The 16,842-nt window shown below is 35.9% G+C and overlaps 1 protein-coding gene and 1 long non-coding RNA gene across 7 annotated transcripts in view; one reads left to right on the top strand and one right to left on the bottom strand.

The window, feature by feature from the left end:
* FNDC3A (fibronectin type III domain containing 3A) overlaps nt 1–16,842 on the top strand; it is a 148,038-nt gene that overhangs the window by 65,080 nt on the left and 66,116 nt on the right. For 5 of the 6 annotated variants that reach the window (XM_045475856.1, XM_045475848.1, XM_045475833.1 and 2 more), the window contains exon 4: nt 16,499–16,575. In XM_045475856.1, coding sequence (XP_045331812.1) covers nt 16,499–16,575 — 77 coding nt within the window. Of the gene's footprint in view, nt 1–11,499; nt 12,078–16,498; nt 16,576–16,842 lie in introns of those variants that run through there. The other variant, XM_045475867.1, reaches the window with a different exon arrangement.
* The window catches only part of LOC123597291, a 44,042-nt gene that overhangs the window by 15,129 nt on the left and 12,071 nt on the right, over nt 1–16,842 (bottom strand). Inside the window, exon 2 of the long non-coding RNA XR_006712067.1 lies at nt 11,170–11,320. This is a non-coding gene — a long non-coding RNA (uncharacterized LOC123597291). The remainder of the gene's footprint in view (nt 1–11,169; nt 11,321–16,842) is intronic.

The raw sequence follows: 16,842 nt of genomic DNA, 5'->3' as shown, positions 1-16,842 counted from the left end.
TCTCCCTGGTCCTGGGATTGAGCCTGTGTTGGGCTCTGTGCTGACGGTGGGGAGCCTGCTTGGGATTCTCTCTCTCTTTCGCTACCCCTCCCCTACTCATTCTCTTGCTTTCTCTCAAAAATAAACAAACATTAAAAGAATAAACAAATTTTAAAAATTAAAAAAAATAAGTACCTTATGAAACCAGATTTTGTAGAATCACATTTCAGAAACACTCTCTTTGAGCAAACTCTAAGCTTCGGCTTTCAACTTCTAATGTTTGGATACTCATCCCCAGTGCCACCCTAACCCACCCTCTTGGGAGGGGAGGGAAACAACATAAAGAGAGGTAAAAGACAAAGAAATAGAAATATTTGCAGCCTATCAAAAAGAGCTAACTTCTTAAATGTATAAGGAGCCCTTGAAAATCCAGTAGAGAAATAGGCAAAGGCTAGGAGCAGACTGATCACAGAAAAGGAAAAATAAATAGTTCTTTCTTAAAAGTTTAATACGGATATTCAACCTTACTCATAAGAAAATGCAAAATAAACTATATCGAGATGCTGTCTTCACCTTTCAGATTGGCAAATATCAAAAAGTGTGGTAACTACTGGGAAGGGTGTGTTAATGAGAAATACATTAGTATAAACTGATATCTGGTAATGTCAAAAATGTAAATTTCTCTGAAGCAATTCCACTTCTAATAATTTATCCTACAGATACACTTACACATTTATGAAATGATGTTTGTACAGAGATGTTCATTGCAGCATTATTTGTAATAGTAAAAGGTTGAAAATAACTTGAATGTCTATCAATAGGGGAGTAGTTAAATAAATTATGATACATTGTAACAGTGAAATACTGTGCAGCTATTAAGTGAAGCAGCCCTACATGTACCATTTGGAAAGATCTCTAAGCTCTATCATTAGGTGCAGAATAGTGTGTATAGTATATTATCATTTGTATTTTTAAAAGAATATACATATAATTGCTTTTACATGCATAGAATATCTCTGAAAAGCTTTACAAGAAGCAAAGAATGGTTGCTTTGGGAGACAAACTGTATGGTTGGGGGACAAGGTTGAAAAGGAATCTCAAACTTGCAATCTAAATATTTCCAAACTGTTTTATGGCCACAAGCAAAGAGCCTGGGAAGAGCCCCGCCTCCTCCCTTTCTCACCTTAATCTCATCATAAATGATCTACTCTGTATTTCCCAGTCTGGTAATGTTTGAAGAGAATGAAAGGGATATGAATCCTCTATCTGTGTCTTTCCTTTTGTGGGAGTTTTTTCTTCCCTTCATAGTCTTTAGCAAGCCATCAACACAGTGAGTTTTTAATCTCCTTTTTTCTATTTAAGATCATGTTAGCTGGTAAGGACTTGCCCTGAGAAGGATGGGATGAGGAGGATATAATAGTGGCCAACGGCAAATGATCAAAATACATAAATCATGACAGAAAAATAAGAGCTTATAGTCCAGTCTTCTCCTGATGAAAGTTCATGTGTAGTGGAAAAGTATAACAATGTTTTCAATTGTGAAATAACATTTGGTTCCTACTGTGAAAAATCTAGATTTAAAGATTACCCTTCAAAAAGAACCAGAAACACAACTATCTCAGTAATTTTTATGTCTTCCAAATGTTTCTTTCAGATGATTACTAGTTTTAAAAAAACAACAACAACCACCTTAGAATGAAGGAGAGCCCTTTCTTTTCCTCTCTTTTTTTAAAAACAATTTCTCATAGGAAATAACGTGAAAGTAAATGCCTGAGAGCATGGGAAAGGATCCTTGGCATATTTTCAAGTTAGTCTGATTATGTCAGATTAATGATGATAGAACAAAAAGGTTGTTAAATTTACCGTCAGCTCTCATCTCCCGTCAGCTTTCCAGTTCTCCTGGGAAGTGATAGTCTTTGAGGAAAAGGAATGTTAATGTTTAAGTGTAGACACCTAATTTCTTCTCAGAAGACCCTACAAGGAGAATGTGAACATTCTGTGGCAAGCCTCCAGAGATAGGTTCTGTTCCTGTTAGGGAAGTGAAGATCTCTAATTCTAAGAGGGTTAATTCAGGGCGAAGATATTTTGAAAACTTCTATATAGTTACTTGTGGTAAACCATCTTCTCCAATCCATCTGTAACTATAAAAAAAATCAATATTTTCATGTCAATAAAACTAAAAATAGGGAAAGCCCAAAGAAGAAAATGGTAGTGGAAAAAAGACTCTGAGGTAGCTATGAATTGTGAGGCCATGGAATGTATTGGTCCAAATCTCAATGTAAATGTTATTTGTCAGGCACAGAATTTTATATAAAAAAATAAATGTGGCATATTCTTCAAAAGATCTGTCTACAGTGTGGCTACAGAAGCCATTTTCCAGATAACGCAGTGGCTGGTAGAACCTTAAGACAGGTTTTAAAAGATCTAGACCTTAAAGCACAGAAGATGTAAGGAAACTTAAAGATAAATATATAGAGTGGGTTATGTGGGAAATCTAATTAAAATTATAAAGCTCAGCTGTTATGTAAAAAGAATATCATAACCCTTTTTAACATTAGCAGTAGTGATTTAATGCAGTCTGTGCATGTTGAATGACTGGTCTGCCCTGTTATGTAGGCACTTTTTTTTCAACCTCTGGCCTTAATGTTTGATCCTGACAGGATTTGCGTCACTGATCCATATCACTGCCAGTGTGATGTCAGCATGTGGGTGTGCAGTTACTGAGAGATAGTTAATCTAATGTGCTGCAGTAAAATCTCAAGCACTATTTCCTACTAGAATAACAAAGAATGATTCATCATTGTTCACATTAGACTGATACTAAAAATAGTAGTGTTCACAACCTGCTGCATCCATGCATGTTAATATCACAGCCTTTGTCGCTTTCTAAACAAGAACATTAAAAATAACTTCTTTAGAAACAGGTACTTGACAAATACATCTCCTACTTCAAGTTTTTTATCTATATACAGTTCAATTTAGTGCTAACTAAATTGTACCCATGATATGATAGTCCTTCAAACTTTTTTCTACTTAGTGTGCGTATCACTGATAAATCCAAATGCTTACTAGCAAATCTAATTATATAAATTTTTAATTAGCTGTACACAGATATATGAAATTACCCATAATTCTGGATCATACTCAGACCCCTAATTTAAGCAATCCACTTTACCTAACCTTAAAAAAGAATAATGTATTTTCAAGGAAAAAGCCCTTAAACATCTAAACAGTGAATAATGACCTTAATCTTTTCTTTTTCTTCTGTAACTCTCAGCATTACTGTTCCCAAATTATAATCACCAACTTATTAAATTCCTGGACTCAAGGCCTGTGCTAATTGCCTGCCTCAAGTGAGTGAATGTTGCCAAGTGTTTTGTAGACTTATCAAATAAGCATCTACTATTAATAGGGTGATTTTATTTGGTCCCAGTTTGTCTAGGACAGTTCCAGTATATATATAACTCTCATCTTGGTGTCCAATCAGCTCAACATTTGCTCCAGGGTTTTCATTGTTTAACAGAGTATAATTTAGTGTTTCATTAAAATAAACTGTAATGCGGGATCCCTGGGTGGCTCAGTCGGTTAAGAGTATGACTTTTGGTTTCTGCTCAGGTCATGATCTCACAGTGTTCATGAGTTCGAGCCCCACATCAGGCCTGTGCTGACAGCACAGAGCCTGCTTGGAATTCTCTCTCCCTGTCTCTGCCCCTCCCCTTCTCTCTCTTTCTCCCTCTCTCTCTCTCAAAATAAATAAAAATAAACTTTAAAAAAAAAATCTGTAATGCATCTGGTCATCTACCATTTTGTATTTCTGGCTTCTGCCATGACCCCCTCTAGTAAGCAGTATATCCATCTCTTGTTTTCACTTTAACCTATGATTAAATCTTAAAGGCAACTAGAGTAAATTGTTTCTTTTTTTCTAACCCTTACCAGAAGCAAGTCAAGGACAGCAGTTAAGGTACTTAGAAGTAAAGCAAAGTACTTAGATCTAGAGGGCTAGGGTCAGCTGACTCCTTTCAGTCTCATAGTGGTGGCTGCTGAAGAAGTATGTGATGCTGCTGCCCCTACTGGCCACTTGGCGTCATGAGGTAACCATTGGGAAGCATATAGGTTAGATGAATGTAAAGTACATGCAGGAAATAAAATCTAAATCTCCCTGCCACTGAATATATATATATGGAAAAAAGCCTGAATGGTTTTGTCATTTATTGTATAAATCTGTAACTACTTATTATTGGCAGTGCTTTTTTTTTTTTATTTTGAAGTAAACCCTTTCAGCAACAGTGAGCTAAAAAAAAATCTAAATTTGGTTAAATATTTAAAAGAACCATAAATGGAGGCAATTCAATGAGTTTTGTTGAAATTTGGAGGTAATTGTGGTCCAGTGAAAATAATTGGACTGAGATATTTACACATTTCAATAAGAAAAAAATAGAATTATGAATAGCATCTATTTAGCAGAATTTGCTCAGATCTTACCAGATGGCACCTAAGAATCAAGAGTATTCCCAGAATATAAATATTGTAGTCTTAAATTAAAATATTATGGAAAAGAGTCAATTAAATGTGTCAACAGTTTCAAAGTTATTAACCATAAAATATAATACTTGCAGAAAGTTTTATGAAAAAATTAAAAATGAGACTATACTGAAAAAAAATTTTCTGTTAAAGACCAGGAATATGGAATTAGAGACACATATAGCTAACAGATTTACTAAACTACATGGATATGTACTAAAAATAACTGTTCTAACACTATTTTAATATCCAGATATTCAATATAAAGAAGTCTGTAAAATATTCTTTAATGTACTTGCATGTTTTTAATTAAGCATTTTATTTTTTAACATTTTTAATAGAGCTTTTCATGCCCTTCAATGTAATAAAAGCAATTTGTCAATCAATAAAGAGCTACATAATTTTAATAATTTTTAGGCCCCTCTTTCACTTTCAGAAGTGTCCTCATTTGGATGATGATAATACGGTTATCCTACCTCTGCTGTGTTCTCCCTCTTGCATTACCAGAACTTAGCCAGCCTCGAAAACAAATCCTTCTCTCTCTTACTATTAAGAGTTATTCCCAAATCCTTGTCCATAGATTTGGGGAAATTTCACCAGTCTGAGAAATGGGAAAAATAAGGATAATATAGTGGTTTTTCATTAAACTAAATTTATTGAAGTTAAATCCCTTCAGTTTTGAGGTTAAAACATACTTTCTTTATGAATGATGTGGTAATATAGAATAGACTTCCTTCTGTTCTTAATTTCTTTCTTCTTTCCTTTTAAGGTCATAATTTGGTTTAATAAAAAGCTGATTACTGGGGCACCTGGGTGGCTTGGTCAGTTAAGCATCCAACTCTTAATTTTGGCTCAGGTCATGTAGTGACTTTGGGCTCCGTGTAGGGCTCTGTGCTGAGCGTGGAGCCTGCTTAAGATTCATTCTCTCTCTCTCTCTCTCTCTCTCTCTCTCTCTCTCTCTCTTTCTGTCTCTCTCTCTCTCTCTCTTTCTCTCTCTCTTTTTCTTTCTCTGCCCCCTCCTCGCTTATTGTCTCTCTCAAATGTAAAAATATAAAAAATTAAAAATTTTATTTTTAAAAAAATTTTTAATGTTTATTTTTGGGAGAGAGAGAGACAGAGTGCAAGTGAGGAAGGGGAAGAGAGAGAGAGAGAGGGAGACAGAATCTGAAACAGCCTCCAGGCTCTGAGCTGTCAGCACAGAGCCTGATGCGGGGACTCGAACTCAGGAATGGAGAGATCATGACCTGAGCTGAAATCGAACATTTAACCAACTGAGCCACCCAGTCACCCTAAAAATTAAAAATTTTAAAAGCTAATTACCTTAATGAGTCCCCAGAATTTGTTTTAAAATTTTACTGGCACATAAATCAAACTACTTGGGAAATACTGTATTAGAACATAAATATAGCTATAGATATCTCTGTTCTATTGATCAATCTTTGTCTAATATCTCGCCTCCTAACTTCATCCAGCTGCCCTCAACCCCAGTCAATCCAAAACATACCTGGTTTTTGGATGATCCTCACATTTGCTTTCCATTGGCATGAACTGTGTAAAGTAAAACTTTTATTAAATTGATACCTTAATTTAATATAAATAAAGAGGGAAATTATTAGAGAAAGAAAATGCTACTGTGTGGCCAGATCTGCAAGGTGACTAAGGCCCCTAAAAGGGGAAAGAGGAAAAATATGGACAAGCAAATAAGAGAGATTTAAAAGAAAGTTTGACTTGTGCCCAAGAGTAAAGTTATAGGTTCTAATTCTTTGCCCCCCCTTATCTTCCTGAGATTATTTGCATATGTCACTGTTCAGTTACTGCTGAGCAAGAGACTCCTCCTCTAGAGGACCTGATTAGTTGCAGATATCATTGACCTTTCCTAGTTTCCTTGTCTGCATGGACATGCATCAGTTATAATCTAAGCTGCATGAGTTTAACACATGTTACTTAGATGTTCATTGAGAACTTGTACCTTAATACTACCACAAGAATCAGGATTACTGTCATGGTTAGAGTCAGTCTTTTGAAGGATTAGATATATATTCGTAGAGTAGAATGTGATATATCTCACATCCCCACTCTTAAATTCATGTCTTAATGATTTGAAACCACTGGGTTGAATGAGTCTGGCTCTTAAGTTTTCTAACATGCAATGACCCAGACATATTACAGTCTAAAAGCAGCCTTAATAAGCACCTGATCTTGGTTATTTGTTGGCAGAAAAAATTTTATAAAATGAAAGTCAACTTTAATTTGCCTTATAACTAGCAATCCCTTTCTGCAAGTCCGCTGATTCAGCTGTCTTGCTATCTTAGCTGTTTATTTTGCAACCATTTTTGAGGGTACATTGTTTAAAGTTAGACATTTATTGATGCATTACTGAGTTTTATATATGAGAGAAGTCAGCATGGGGTTATACCTACTTTAGTTTTTTCAAGCCAAATCATTGCTATGCTCTATGGTAGTATGAGACATGCTTTATCTGCATTAACTAGCTTGACAATGTGGTTCTTGGTGTCTTAATTTTAATCATATTTCAGTTCATACAAACCAAAGAGATTTTATGGCCCAGCTCTAGGGAAGACATAAGACCAGCTTCACTCCCTATTTATATTATTTTTTTCTAAATTTTCCCTTTTCTTCAGTTTGTCAGCTATTTTGTTTTGGGTTTTGTTTTGTTATTTTGAGTGGGTTTTGTTTTTTGTTTTTAGCTTTTGTTTTTGTTAAATCTCCTTAAATTACTTTTGGAACAGGTTTGGCTATTAAGTAATTCACTGTTGGGGCGCCTGGGTGGCTCAGTCAGTTAAGCGTCCGACTTCAGCTCAGGTCATGATCTCGCGGTCCGTGAGTTCAAGCCCTGCGTCGGGCTCTGCACTGACAATTCAGAGCCTGGAGCCTGCTTCGGATTCTGTGTCTCCCTCTCTCTCTGACCCTCCCCTGTTAATGCTCTGTCTCTCTGTCTCAAAAATAAATAAACATTAAAAAAAAATTAAAAAAAAAAAGTAATTCACTGTTTTCCATATGAGATATCACTCACTAGAAACTTCTTCACAGCAGTTTCAGTGAGATACATTCAGGTACATTTTGCTTTGTTTTTATTCTGTAACTAGCAGATATTTGGGGTGTGTTACATGGGGTCTTCCATCCAAATATTCAGTGCTTTTCTATTTGTAATTTATCTTCAAGTGAATCTTGGTATAATTATGCTGCAATTTCCTCATTTATTTTATAATTTGTAATATTTTTGTTATGTCCTAAACAAGAGACAGTATAATGTAATGGTGAAGAACATAAATTTCAAAGCTAGACCACCTAATTCTATTGACTGCTTACTAGATGTGAGACCTTGCAAGCTACTTAATCTCTTTGTATCTTAGTTTCCTTACCTATAAAATGGAAATAATAGTTATTCCATTTCAGATGGATATTATGCAGATTAAATGAGTTAATATCTGTAAAGCACTTAGACCAGTTCCTGGTACCTAATAAGTGCTTATAAACAAAGTCATCCACGTGTCACCTAGTGCTTGTATTGACAAACCTACAAGAATGCTAATAGTTAATGTGTTAAAATGTTATCAAAAAGTACAAACAATTGCTGTGACATGTCATACTATTGATTTAAGAGAACCGTCTGCAAAATGTTGGAGAGTGTTTTGAAAATAAAAGGTGCATTTTAAATTTGCTGGAATTGTCATATAATCAGCTAAGAAAGGGAAAATGAAGAATATGGTCATCACTGCATAATGCATTCCTGTAATTGTAGTGTTCTTGATGCATCCTGTTTGTTTATTCCTCTAGGAAAATTGTTTGGTGCATATTCATGAATTAACAAGGTATTTAGGACACATAAAATATGTATATCTTGCATTGTCCTTATTATAACTGTAAAGTTCTTGAAAGTATGGACCATGCCACTAATCAATCCTAGGCATTAAAACTTTATGGCAACTGTGCGGATAGTTGAGAATAATTAAGATGGAGAGCTAAGTCTTGTTAGAAGCATTAGAAATAATGAAGACAGTTGAAAATACTGAACGGGACAGAAATAACCAGTACAGCAAAGAGCTAGTGGAGTATGGAATGGAAATTAGATCAAGAATAGCAGGGGCGCCTGGGTGGCGCAGTCGGTTAAGCGTCCGACTTCAGCCAGGTCACGATCTCGCGGTCCGGGAGTTCGAGCCCCGCGTCGGGCTCTGGGCTGATGGCTCAGAGCCTGGAGCCTGTTTCCGATTCTGTGTCTCCCTCTCTCTCTGCCCCTCCCCCGTTCATGCTCTGTCTCTCTCTGTCCCAAAAATAAATAAACGTTGAAAAAAAAAATTAAAAAAAAAAAAAAGAATAGCAGTGGACGGGGCGCCTGGGTGGCTCAGTCGGTTAAGCATCCGACTTCAGCTCAGGTCATGATCTCCCAGTTCATGAGTTCAAGCCCCACATGGGGCTCTGTGCTGACAGCTCAGAGCCTGGAGCCTGCTTTGGATTCTGTGTCTCCCTCTCTCTGCCTCTACTCCACTCATGCTCTTTCTCTGTCCCTCTCTCTCTCTCTCAAAAATAAATAAACATTAAAAACTTTTAAATTAAAAAAAAAATGGAAGTGGAGTGGTAACTTCGACCTCGTGAAGGGACAGTGATTCTGCTGAAAATAGAAGAAAGAGGTGAGAAAAGTTTATAAGTAACATTGAAATAGTTCAATTTCATGTTGACATACATGGTTGAGGTGAGGTTGGGGGAAGTCCTTAAAGGGTGGTGGAGATCTCTGATAATCACTCTAAAAAACAGGATAGGTGATTAACCAGGGATAAATTCCTAAAAGGATTCCTGAGCAAGCTGATGGCTAAGTTAAGGTTGGAGATAAGTATGTTTATAAACATGACAGTCTGAATGTCATTTGATTTCTACAGTTCAGATCTAAGAGAAGAGAAGTTAATTATTTCATTAAAATTAGGGATTTGGAGGGAGGGGATGTAAAAGAAAGACATCGATGGGAAAGGAAATCAGGCAATGAAGATAGTGTTCAATCAGGAGGAAAGGGAAATCATTATGAGAAAGAACAAATATTGTAGAACAAAGAGAAAACTGGAGAGATGAAAGATATATGTGGTGGCCAGATAACTGAAACATGAAAGTTGGGATTTCAAAGATGAGATTGTAGAATTTTAAGTGATAAGTTCCAAGATGTATCTTTGAAGATGGGTTACTAAAAACAGAATGGAAGAGTTCATGAAAATTTGAGGCTAAGATTTTTGGACATTAAAGTCATTGTGCTGATGGGCTAGAGTAGGATAGAAGGGAAAAAAACTGTGAACATGGTGCTGCCATAGTTCTCAATAAATGAGAACAGCAATGAGAAGCGGTAGAACTTCATGTCCTATATTTATATGACATGATCTCAAGGAAGAAGAAACTTGAGCCTGAAACTGGAACAACAGTGGTAATGGGAAGCAGCCTTGGAGTATCTGGAGACTGCCTCAGGAGAGAATAGGAAGCCTCTACTCCCAGGGACTGCTGGCAAAGCTGTCCTGGGGGGAGCCAGGTTTCATTTCAAAGAAACACATTAATAGGTGTTCTGTGAAATTGTTGAGAATAAAGGGGAATTTACTTATAATGGGGGGGGGGGAGGGAAGGTTCGAATGAACACAGTGGAAAGACCTGAAAAGATCATCAATCAAAGAAAAAGTCAAGAAGTGGAAACATAGCTGTGTGAGAACATGAGCAAAAATGAGGAAGTGGGCTGAGGGGCTTGCCTTTTGTTTAGGGACTGAAAATCAGAGGTATGGTTAGATTTGCTGGGAGGCTAATTTACAAGCAGATTCTGTTGAGACCGGGACTCTCTACTCTCAGGCCTAGTTCTTCAAGGCAGCCTTGCCTTTTAGTAGGAACTTTGAAATTAATAACTACTCTTTGCCACTTTTGAGAATAGCCTGTTAGTATCTTATCTCCTCTGGAGTCCCTGGCATGTTAGTATCTTATCTCCTCTGGAGTCCCTGGCATGTATTTATTGAAACCTATTTCTCCAATAACCCCTTGCTAGTTCTTTTCCATCTTCTTGGGAGAGGAGGCTTTGAATGTGGTGTACATAATTTTCTTAAATATAGCCTTCTTATTAGATAACCCTGACTTTGCCTCATTGTGTGCCCTTGGCAAGATACTTAACTGCATTCTGCTTCAGTTTCCATACCTATAAATGATGCCTACTTCAGTTATTGTGAGGATTGAGTTAACACATGTAAAACACTCTGAATGATACCTGGCACATACTCTGCAATATATAATTGTTTTTGAAAACATGTAGTAATCATACTTTTATTTATAATAATATAACAAACAAATAATAGCTATCATTTGTTGAGGAAAGAGAAATCGTTATGAGAAAGAAGTACTCAGTACTTTAAATACACCTAATTTGAATCTCACAACAGTGCTACAAGGTTGATAATTTTAACCTTTTTACGGAAGGAAACAGACTAGAAGAGCAATAAATTGCCTTGCTAAAAAATATTGAAGCTTTTATTAAAACTTAAATCTTCTGTTACCAAAATATATTTTCTTTCCACTAGGCAACTTGTAAACAAATCGCAATCATTATCATTACTTACACATTTATATTAACTATTAACACATTTCCTTAGCTTACATGGTACCATAAGTAATGAAAAGACCTCCAAAAGTTCTTACAGTCTTCTCCTGTCTTGTAACAACATCTTTGGTCTCTATGGGAGCTTGGGTAGGGTGTTCTGAGCCTGAATCATGGCCTGTCTTTGAAGATTTCATCAACATGAGTGACAATGCCATCCACCAGGCATCTGTATTAATGTCCAGGTTAAGTCTTAAAATAAACATACAAACAACAAAACAAAATCAGAAATAAAATGAAACCAACACTTAAAGTGATACCCTTTATTAACTTGAGAGGCAAATGCCAATTGAAACATGAATCCCATGTTTGAGGAACACATTGATCAAGCCTATATTCTATAGACCATTGTGTGCTGTGGGCATTCTTTAAGGGTTGAGCATGGAGAGTGGATCAAGTTACAGAAGGACATTTCAGAGCAAACCTGCTAAATTACTAAATGTTATATGTATCTTAAACTTTCTAAATGGAGGTAGCGGTCTGGATAATAAAAACAATTAGAAGATAATGCCTGTGATGTTACAGGAGAAAAATGAAAACAAATGCCTGTGATGTTAACAGGAGATAAATGAAAACAGAGTACTGTTTTACATCAGATATGTATTTCTGTATGTGTATTTTAATGAGCTTTTGAGTTACTTCAGGAGGAAGTCTGAAAGATCCTCAAATTCGAGGTGGCAGCAGTAAAAACCATTTAATCATTTACTATAGCCCAAACGCTGGCGGCAGGAATGTTTGCTTTTTTTTTTTTTTTCCTCCTCTTCCCTTTCCGCGGGTCACTGCAAGTCACGTGATGAGTATCACATGACTCGGTCAAAGGATCTTTTCCTCTCGCTGCTTGGGGGAAAAAAAAAGCAGAACCGTTCTCCAATTAAAGCTGTTAACGTGTACTACGCTGTTTCCTTGTTGGATTTTCTTGTTCTCTGCTGCTACTGTAAAAAAATGAGTGGTAAGATTTGCTGACAGTTTTTGAACATTCTTCTTTCATTTTAAACATAGAAAGCATTGCATTAATCTGAAGTCATGCCGTGTGTGTGTGTGTGTGTGTGTGTGTGTGTGTGTGTGTGTGTTTTCAATAGATGCCAAATGTATCGCAGTGCAAATATTTTAAATTGTGGCCATGTAGTTACAAAAAGATTAGACTCTGTTTGGAGATAGAATGATTTTGCATTCCACAGAATATTATTTTCCAGCGCCTTTATTTCACTAGGTTTTCTTTTTACCGCTAAAATCTGAATATTGGGATCAGATTATTTGGAAGCCATTGTGAAAGCTTGGAAGCTCTTTATAAAGAGAATGTGTAGCACGTCAGCAGCCCGTTGCATTTTAAGAATTTAAACTCAAATTTGCAGTTTCATCAAAAAAAAGCCCTCTTAAATGTGAATGTATGCTAATAAAAAAATAAGAATTAAACTTGAAGTAGATGAAATATCGCCTTTATTAAATCATTGATGGCACTTTTTAAGAAATGGAGGTGAGGGCTTCTCAAATTTCTTAAGACAATTGGTGAATAGAATTGTTTCCTCTTTTAGGTTTTGGAATAGGTAATATGCCCCTAAAAATTATTAATAGCTCTATGATTTGAGGTAGATTTTGCTTAGGTCATATAGATTATTAAGGAGCTGCTGGGTGTATCTACAGTTGTTCAGATACAGCTTCTCTTCTACCAGATGTTCATTTAATGGTACAATCTGTAACAGACTTGGCTTCTTTATTGGAACAGAATACCCTCTCACTGCATTTAATAAGGGTTTGTAGTTAATCTTTTAGTACTTTCGATATTTTATTCCAATAGTTCTTTCAAAAGTATTGTTGAAACTAAAGAGGTAAACAAACATTTGCATTAGTAAGCATGCAAGGTTTTAGGGGTTTAGACAGGAATATTCCTGTCCGTAGATAGGAATAGCAACTGAAGTGGTGCTGTAAATATTGTAGTTCTAAATTTATATTTACTGTGTTTATATAATGAGACTTAATGTGTTCATTGTTGAATGTTGTTTCACACCAGTATTTTAGATACTAAATATGGTATTCATGAATTGTCTTAAAAAAATTAACCATGTAACATTTCTGCCTCAGGATAAGATTATTTACTTGCTAGAGTGAAATGATTACTTCATAGAGAAATGAGTTAATCATTATTCCTGGACTGCAACTAGTAATGTGTTTTCTGCTGGTTTATTTTAGGTTCAGTTTGTTTTGTTTTCAGTATCAGGCTTAAATATAATTAAAGAATAAAGTAGAATTTTGTACTACTAAAATATAAATATGAAGTAGTTTTCAAAGTATATGGTTTGAACTGTAACTGTGTAGTATTTATATATTAATATTTTTAGTAAAAAAGGGCAACCCAAAGCAACTATGTAGTTTTGCAGTTTTAAATGTAATCAGCAATAACTTATTTTTTACTCTGGGGGCTAAAAAACAGCAACAAAAACTTATTCTAATGATTTGATTTAAGAATTAATTTGAGGGCCTCCTGGGTGGCTCAGTTGGTTAAGCATCTGACTTCGGCTCAGGTCATGATCTCACAGTCCGTGAGTTCGAGCCCCGCGTCAGGCTCTGTGCTGACAGCTCGGAGCCTGGAGCCTGCTTCAGATTCTGTGTCTCCCTCTCTCTGACCCTCCCCCGTTCATGCTCTGTCTCTCTCTCTGTCTCAAAAATAAATAAACATTAAAAAAAATTTTTTTTTTTAAAGAATTAATTTGACAGGGATTCCTGGGTGGCTCAGTCAGTTAAGCATCTGGCTTTGGTTCAGGTCATGATCTCGCAATTCATGAGTTCAAGCCCTGCATGGGGCTCTACTGACAGCTCAGAGCCTGTAGCCTGCTTCAGATTCTGTGTATCCCTCTCTCTGTGCCACCCCCCCCCAGCCCCCCAACCACCACTTGTGCTCTCTCTCTTTTTCTCAAAAAATGAATAAACGTTAAAAAAAAATTAAATTTGACATGTGAAAGGAACCACAGCCCCTGGCACATTTGGTAGAAGCTCAAAAAATACTAATTTCCTTTACTAAAATTGCAAATAGAATTTTCAGTGAATTGTCCTAGTTCCCAGCTAAATTTCACATGCTATAAATAATACCTACGCCAGTACTCAGGTTTCAAAAAACTAGTTTACTGTAGTTTTATATGAATTAGCCAATAGATGTAAACCAGCATTATCTTAAAACTATTCTCATTTTCTGTTGAGTCCACCATAGAGAAGTTAAAAGGTAAGTTTTGGATGAAGCCTTTCTGGCCTAGAGGTATAAAGCCCCTCACAAGTTTTATTTTGTAAATTAATTGGTTAATTTTGGCTTAAATGTAGGAAAATCCTGTTTTTTCTTACTCTTTATTTTTTTAAGATAATGAAGAACTTAATTTTCCTTAGAAACATTGGAGCATAATTCTTAAGTCTCAAATTACATCAGTTGCACTAATGCATAGTATTTAAATGTTCACTAAATATGTTGTAGAGATATATCCTTAAATGAAACTGCCTGGTTTTTGATCTTTATACTACCATTAGGGCAAGCTTAACCTCTGCCTTAATTTCCACATCTGGAAAATGGGAATAGAATGATTGTGAGGAGAAAAAACAAAAAATACCTAACACATAGTAAATTAGTGTTAGCTATGTATATAATTAGCTATTCTAAGAAAATATTCTGAACAACTTCATATATTTGGTGGGCTTGTCTTGGATGGGAAGATTATTTTGTTGAAAAAGTTATTTTTATAGTCATATAGAACATAATTTGGTAGTCTGCCCCCCGCACAGGCACGTACCTATACACTCCTTACTTCCTCCTAACCACTTGAGTCTTTAACCTTTTCTCTCCCTTCCTCTTCTTTCTTTTGTCTCTCCCTTCCATCTTCCACCTCTTTCTTTCCCCGCCCCCCCACCCCATTTCAGCTCTCTTCACTCTCTCGTCGTCTTCTTTACCCTTCCCTTTCTCCTGTTATCTCTTCCTTCTTTGCCCCCTCCCTTCCTCTTATGCCTGTATTTCTCCTCCATCCCTTCTTTTCTCCTCCCTCCCCTTAGCATTTACCCTCATGTACCCCCCCCCCTTTTCCTGCATTCTCTTTTCTCTTTCCTTCTTACCACTCACTTCCTTTCCCCTGTCCCCACCACGAACCACTTTGTTGTTTGGTTGTTACTCCCCTCCTTGCCTAAGAGAGGAGAGTGGCTGTAATCTGGATTTGCTGTAACCTCCATGCTCTTCATTCTGTTTTCCTGAAGTATGTGTAATGTTACCAGTGAAATTTATTTCTTTTCTGCCCTATGATTAAGTTTTTTCTCCCTTTTTTTTTTTAAATAATTGATACCCATTATATGTACGCTGCAGGTTGAAATTCCACATATAAAAAGAACTCTTCCCCCATTACATTCTTCATTAGATTCTTGGGTACCTTTATTCCTAAGAAATGAGTGAGGCTCTTTGATAATGTTTAATCTCAAGTTATTAAAAACTAGTGGGTGAGGGGACAATGCAGTCTAAAGTTACAAAGAGAAAAGGATCTGAAAGTGAGATGCTTCTTTCAAAAAGTCACATAAAACAAGATTTGAGTTACTAGAAAAAATAAACACATTTTACAAATGTGCCTGTTTTATCCCACAAACATTAAGAGAGGAGATAAATAAGATAATCTTTATGAAAGTTATCTGGAAAGGATAACAGTAAAAATGAAAGAAAATATAGAATGAGACAAGCTGAATTTTCCTTTTTTTTTTTTTCCCCAGAACTTTTGACTGTAAGAAACAAAAATTGTTCCTTGGCTAAATATGCATGTATAGGATTTTTCTAACTGTTCTCAAACCTCCACAGACCTGACTTACACATTACACAAGAGGCTTTGAACACTAACAAAGCAAATCCCAAATATCTTCTTCCTTTTACTGCTTTTCCCTCTTGACTTTTTTTTCTATTGTTTTTCAAAATATTGCTTTTTATATTTTTCACTGATTTATATGCATAGTTTAGTTTGATTCTGGTCAGTGTTTCTGAATTTGCACAATCATAAGATTCACTAGGTATATTTGTAGAGTAAATACACTGACTCAAGACCCCACTGTAAGTATAATAAATGGGAATCTCTAGAAGAACCTGGAAATTGATGTTTTAGAAAGCTCCCCAAGTGGCTGTTGTGATCACCAGAAGGGTTTGAGAAATACAACTGCAGGTAAATAATACTCATTGTACTTTACAGGATAAACTTTTATGTTTTATAGCAGGTGAATCATCTGAATTTCTTTTCATAGTAACACAGTTACTGTTAATTTGAGTGTTTAGTTTAGATGAAGTATTCAAAGTCTAACTCAAATTGTTTTCAACTTTAGCTTGCTAAGTAATCCTGGATTAACACATCATTTCTGTGATCCCTTCAGGTCCTGCTCAGGTTCCAATGATGTCCCCAAACGGTTCTGTGCCTCCTATTTATGTGCCTCCTGGATACGCCCCACAGGTATGTTTTTATGTTCTTGTTATACCTACATAATAGGGATCATAATGTTATTGTTTTGACTTTAATTCAGATAAAAAATACCATTTCAGTACTGAAGCTTAACCCAGTACAGTATATCTTTGGTAAGCCTATTTCAAGTATTTTTTTTTTATATTTCTTTTTTTTTTTTTAACATGTATTTATTTATTTTTGAGAGAGAGAGTGCATGAGAGGTAGGGGCAGAAAGAGATGGAGAGAGAGAATACCAAGTAGGCTCTGCACCGTTAA

Source organism: Leopardus geoffroyi, chromosome A1 (assembly GCF_018350155.1).
Source record: "Leopardus geoffroyi isolate Oge1 chromosome A1, O.geoffroyi_Oge1_pat1.0, whole genome shotgun sequence".
NCBI lineage: Eukaryota > Metazoa > Chordata > Mammalia > Carnivora > Felidae > Leopardus > Leopardus geoffroyi.
This window is presented reverse-complemented; position numbering and strand designations above follow the sequence as displayed.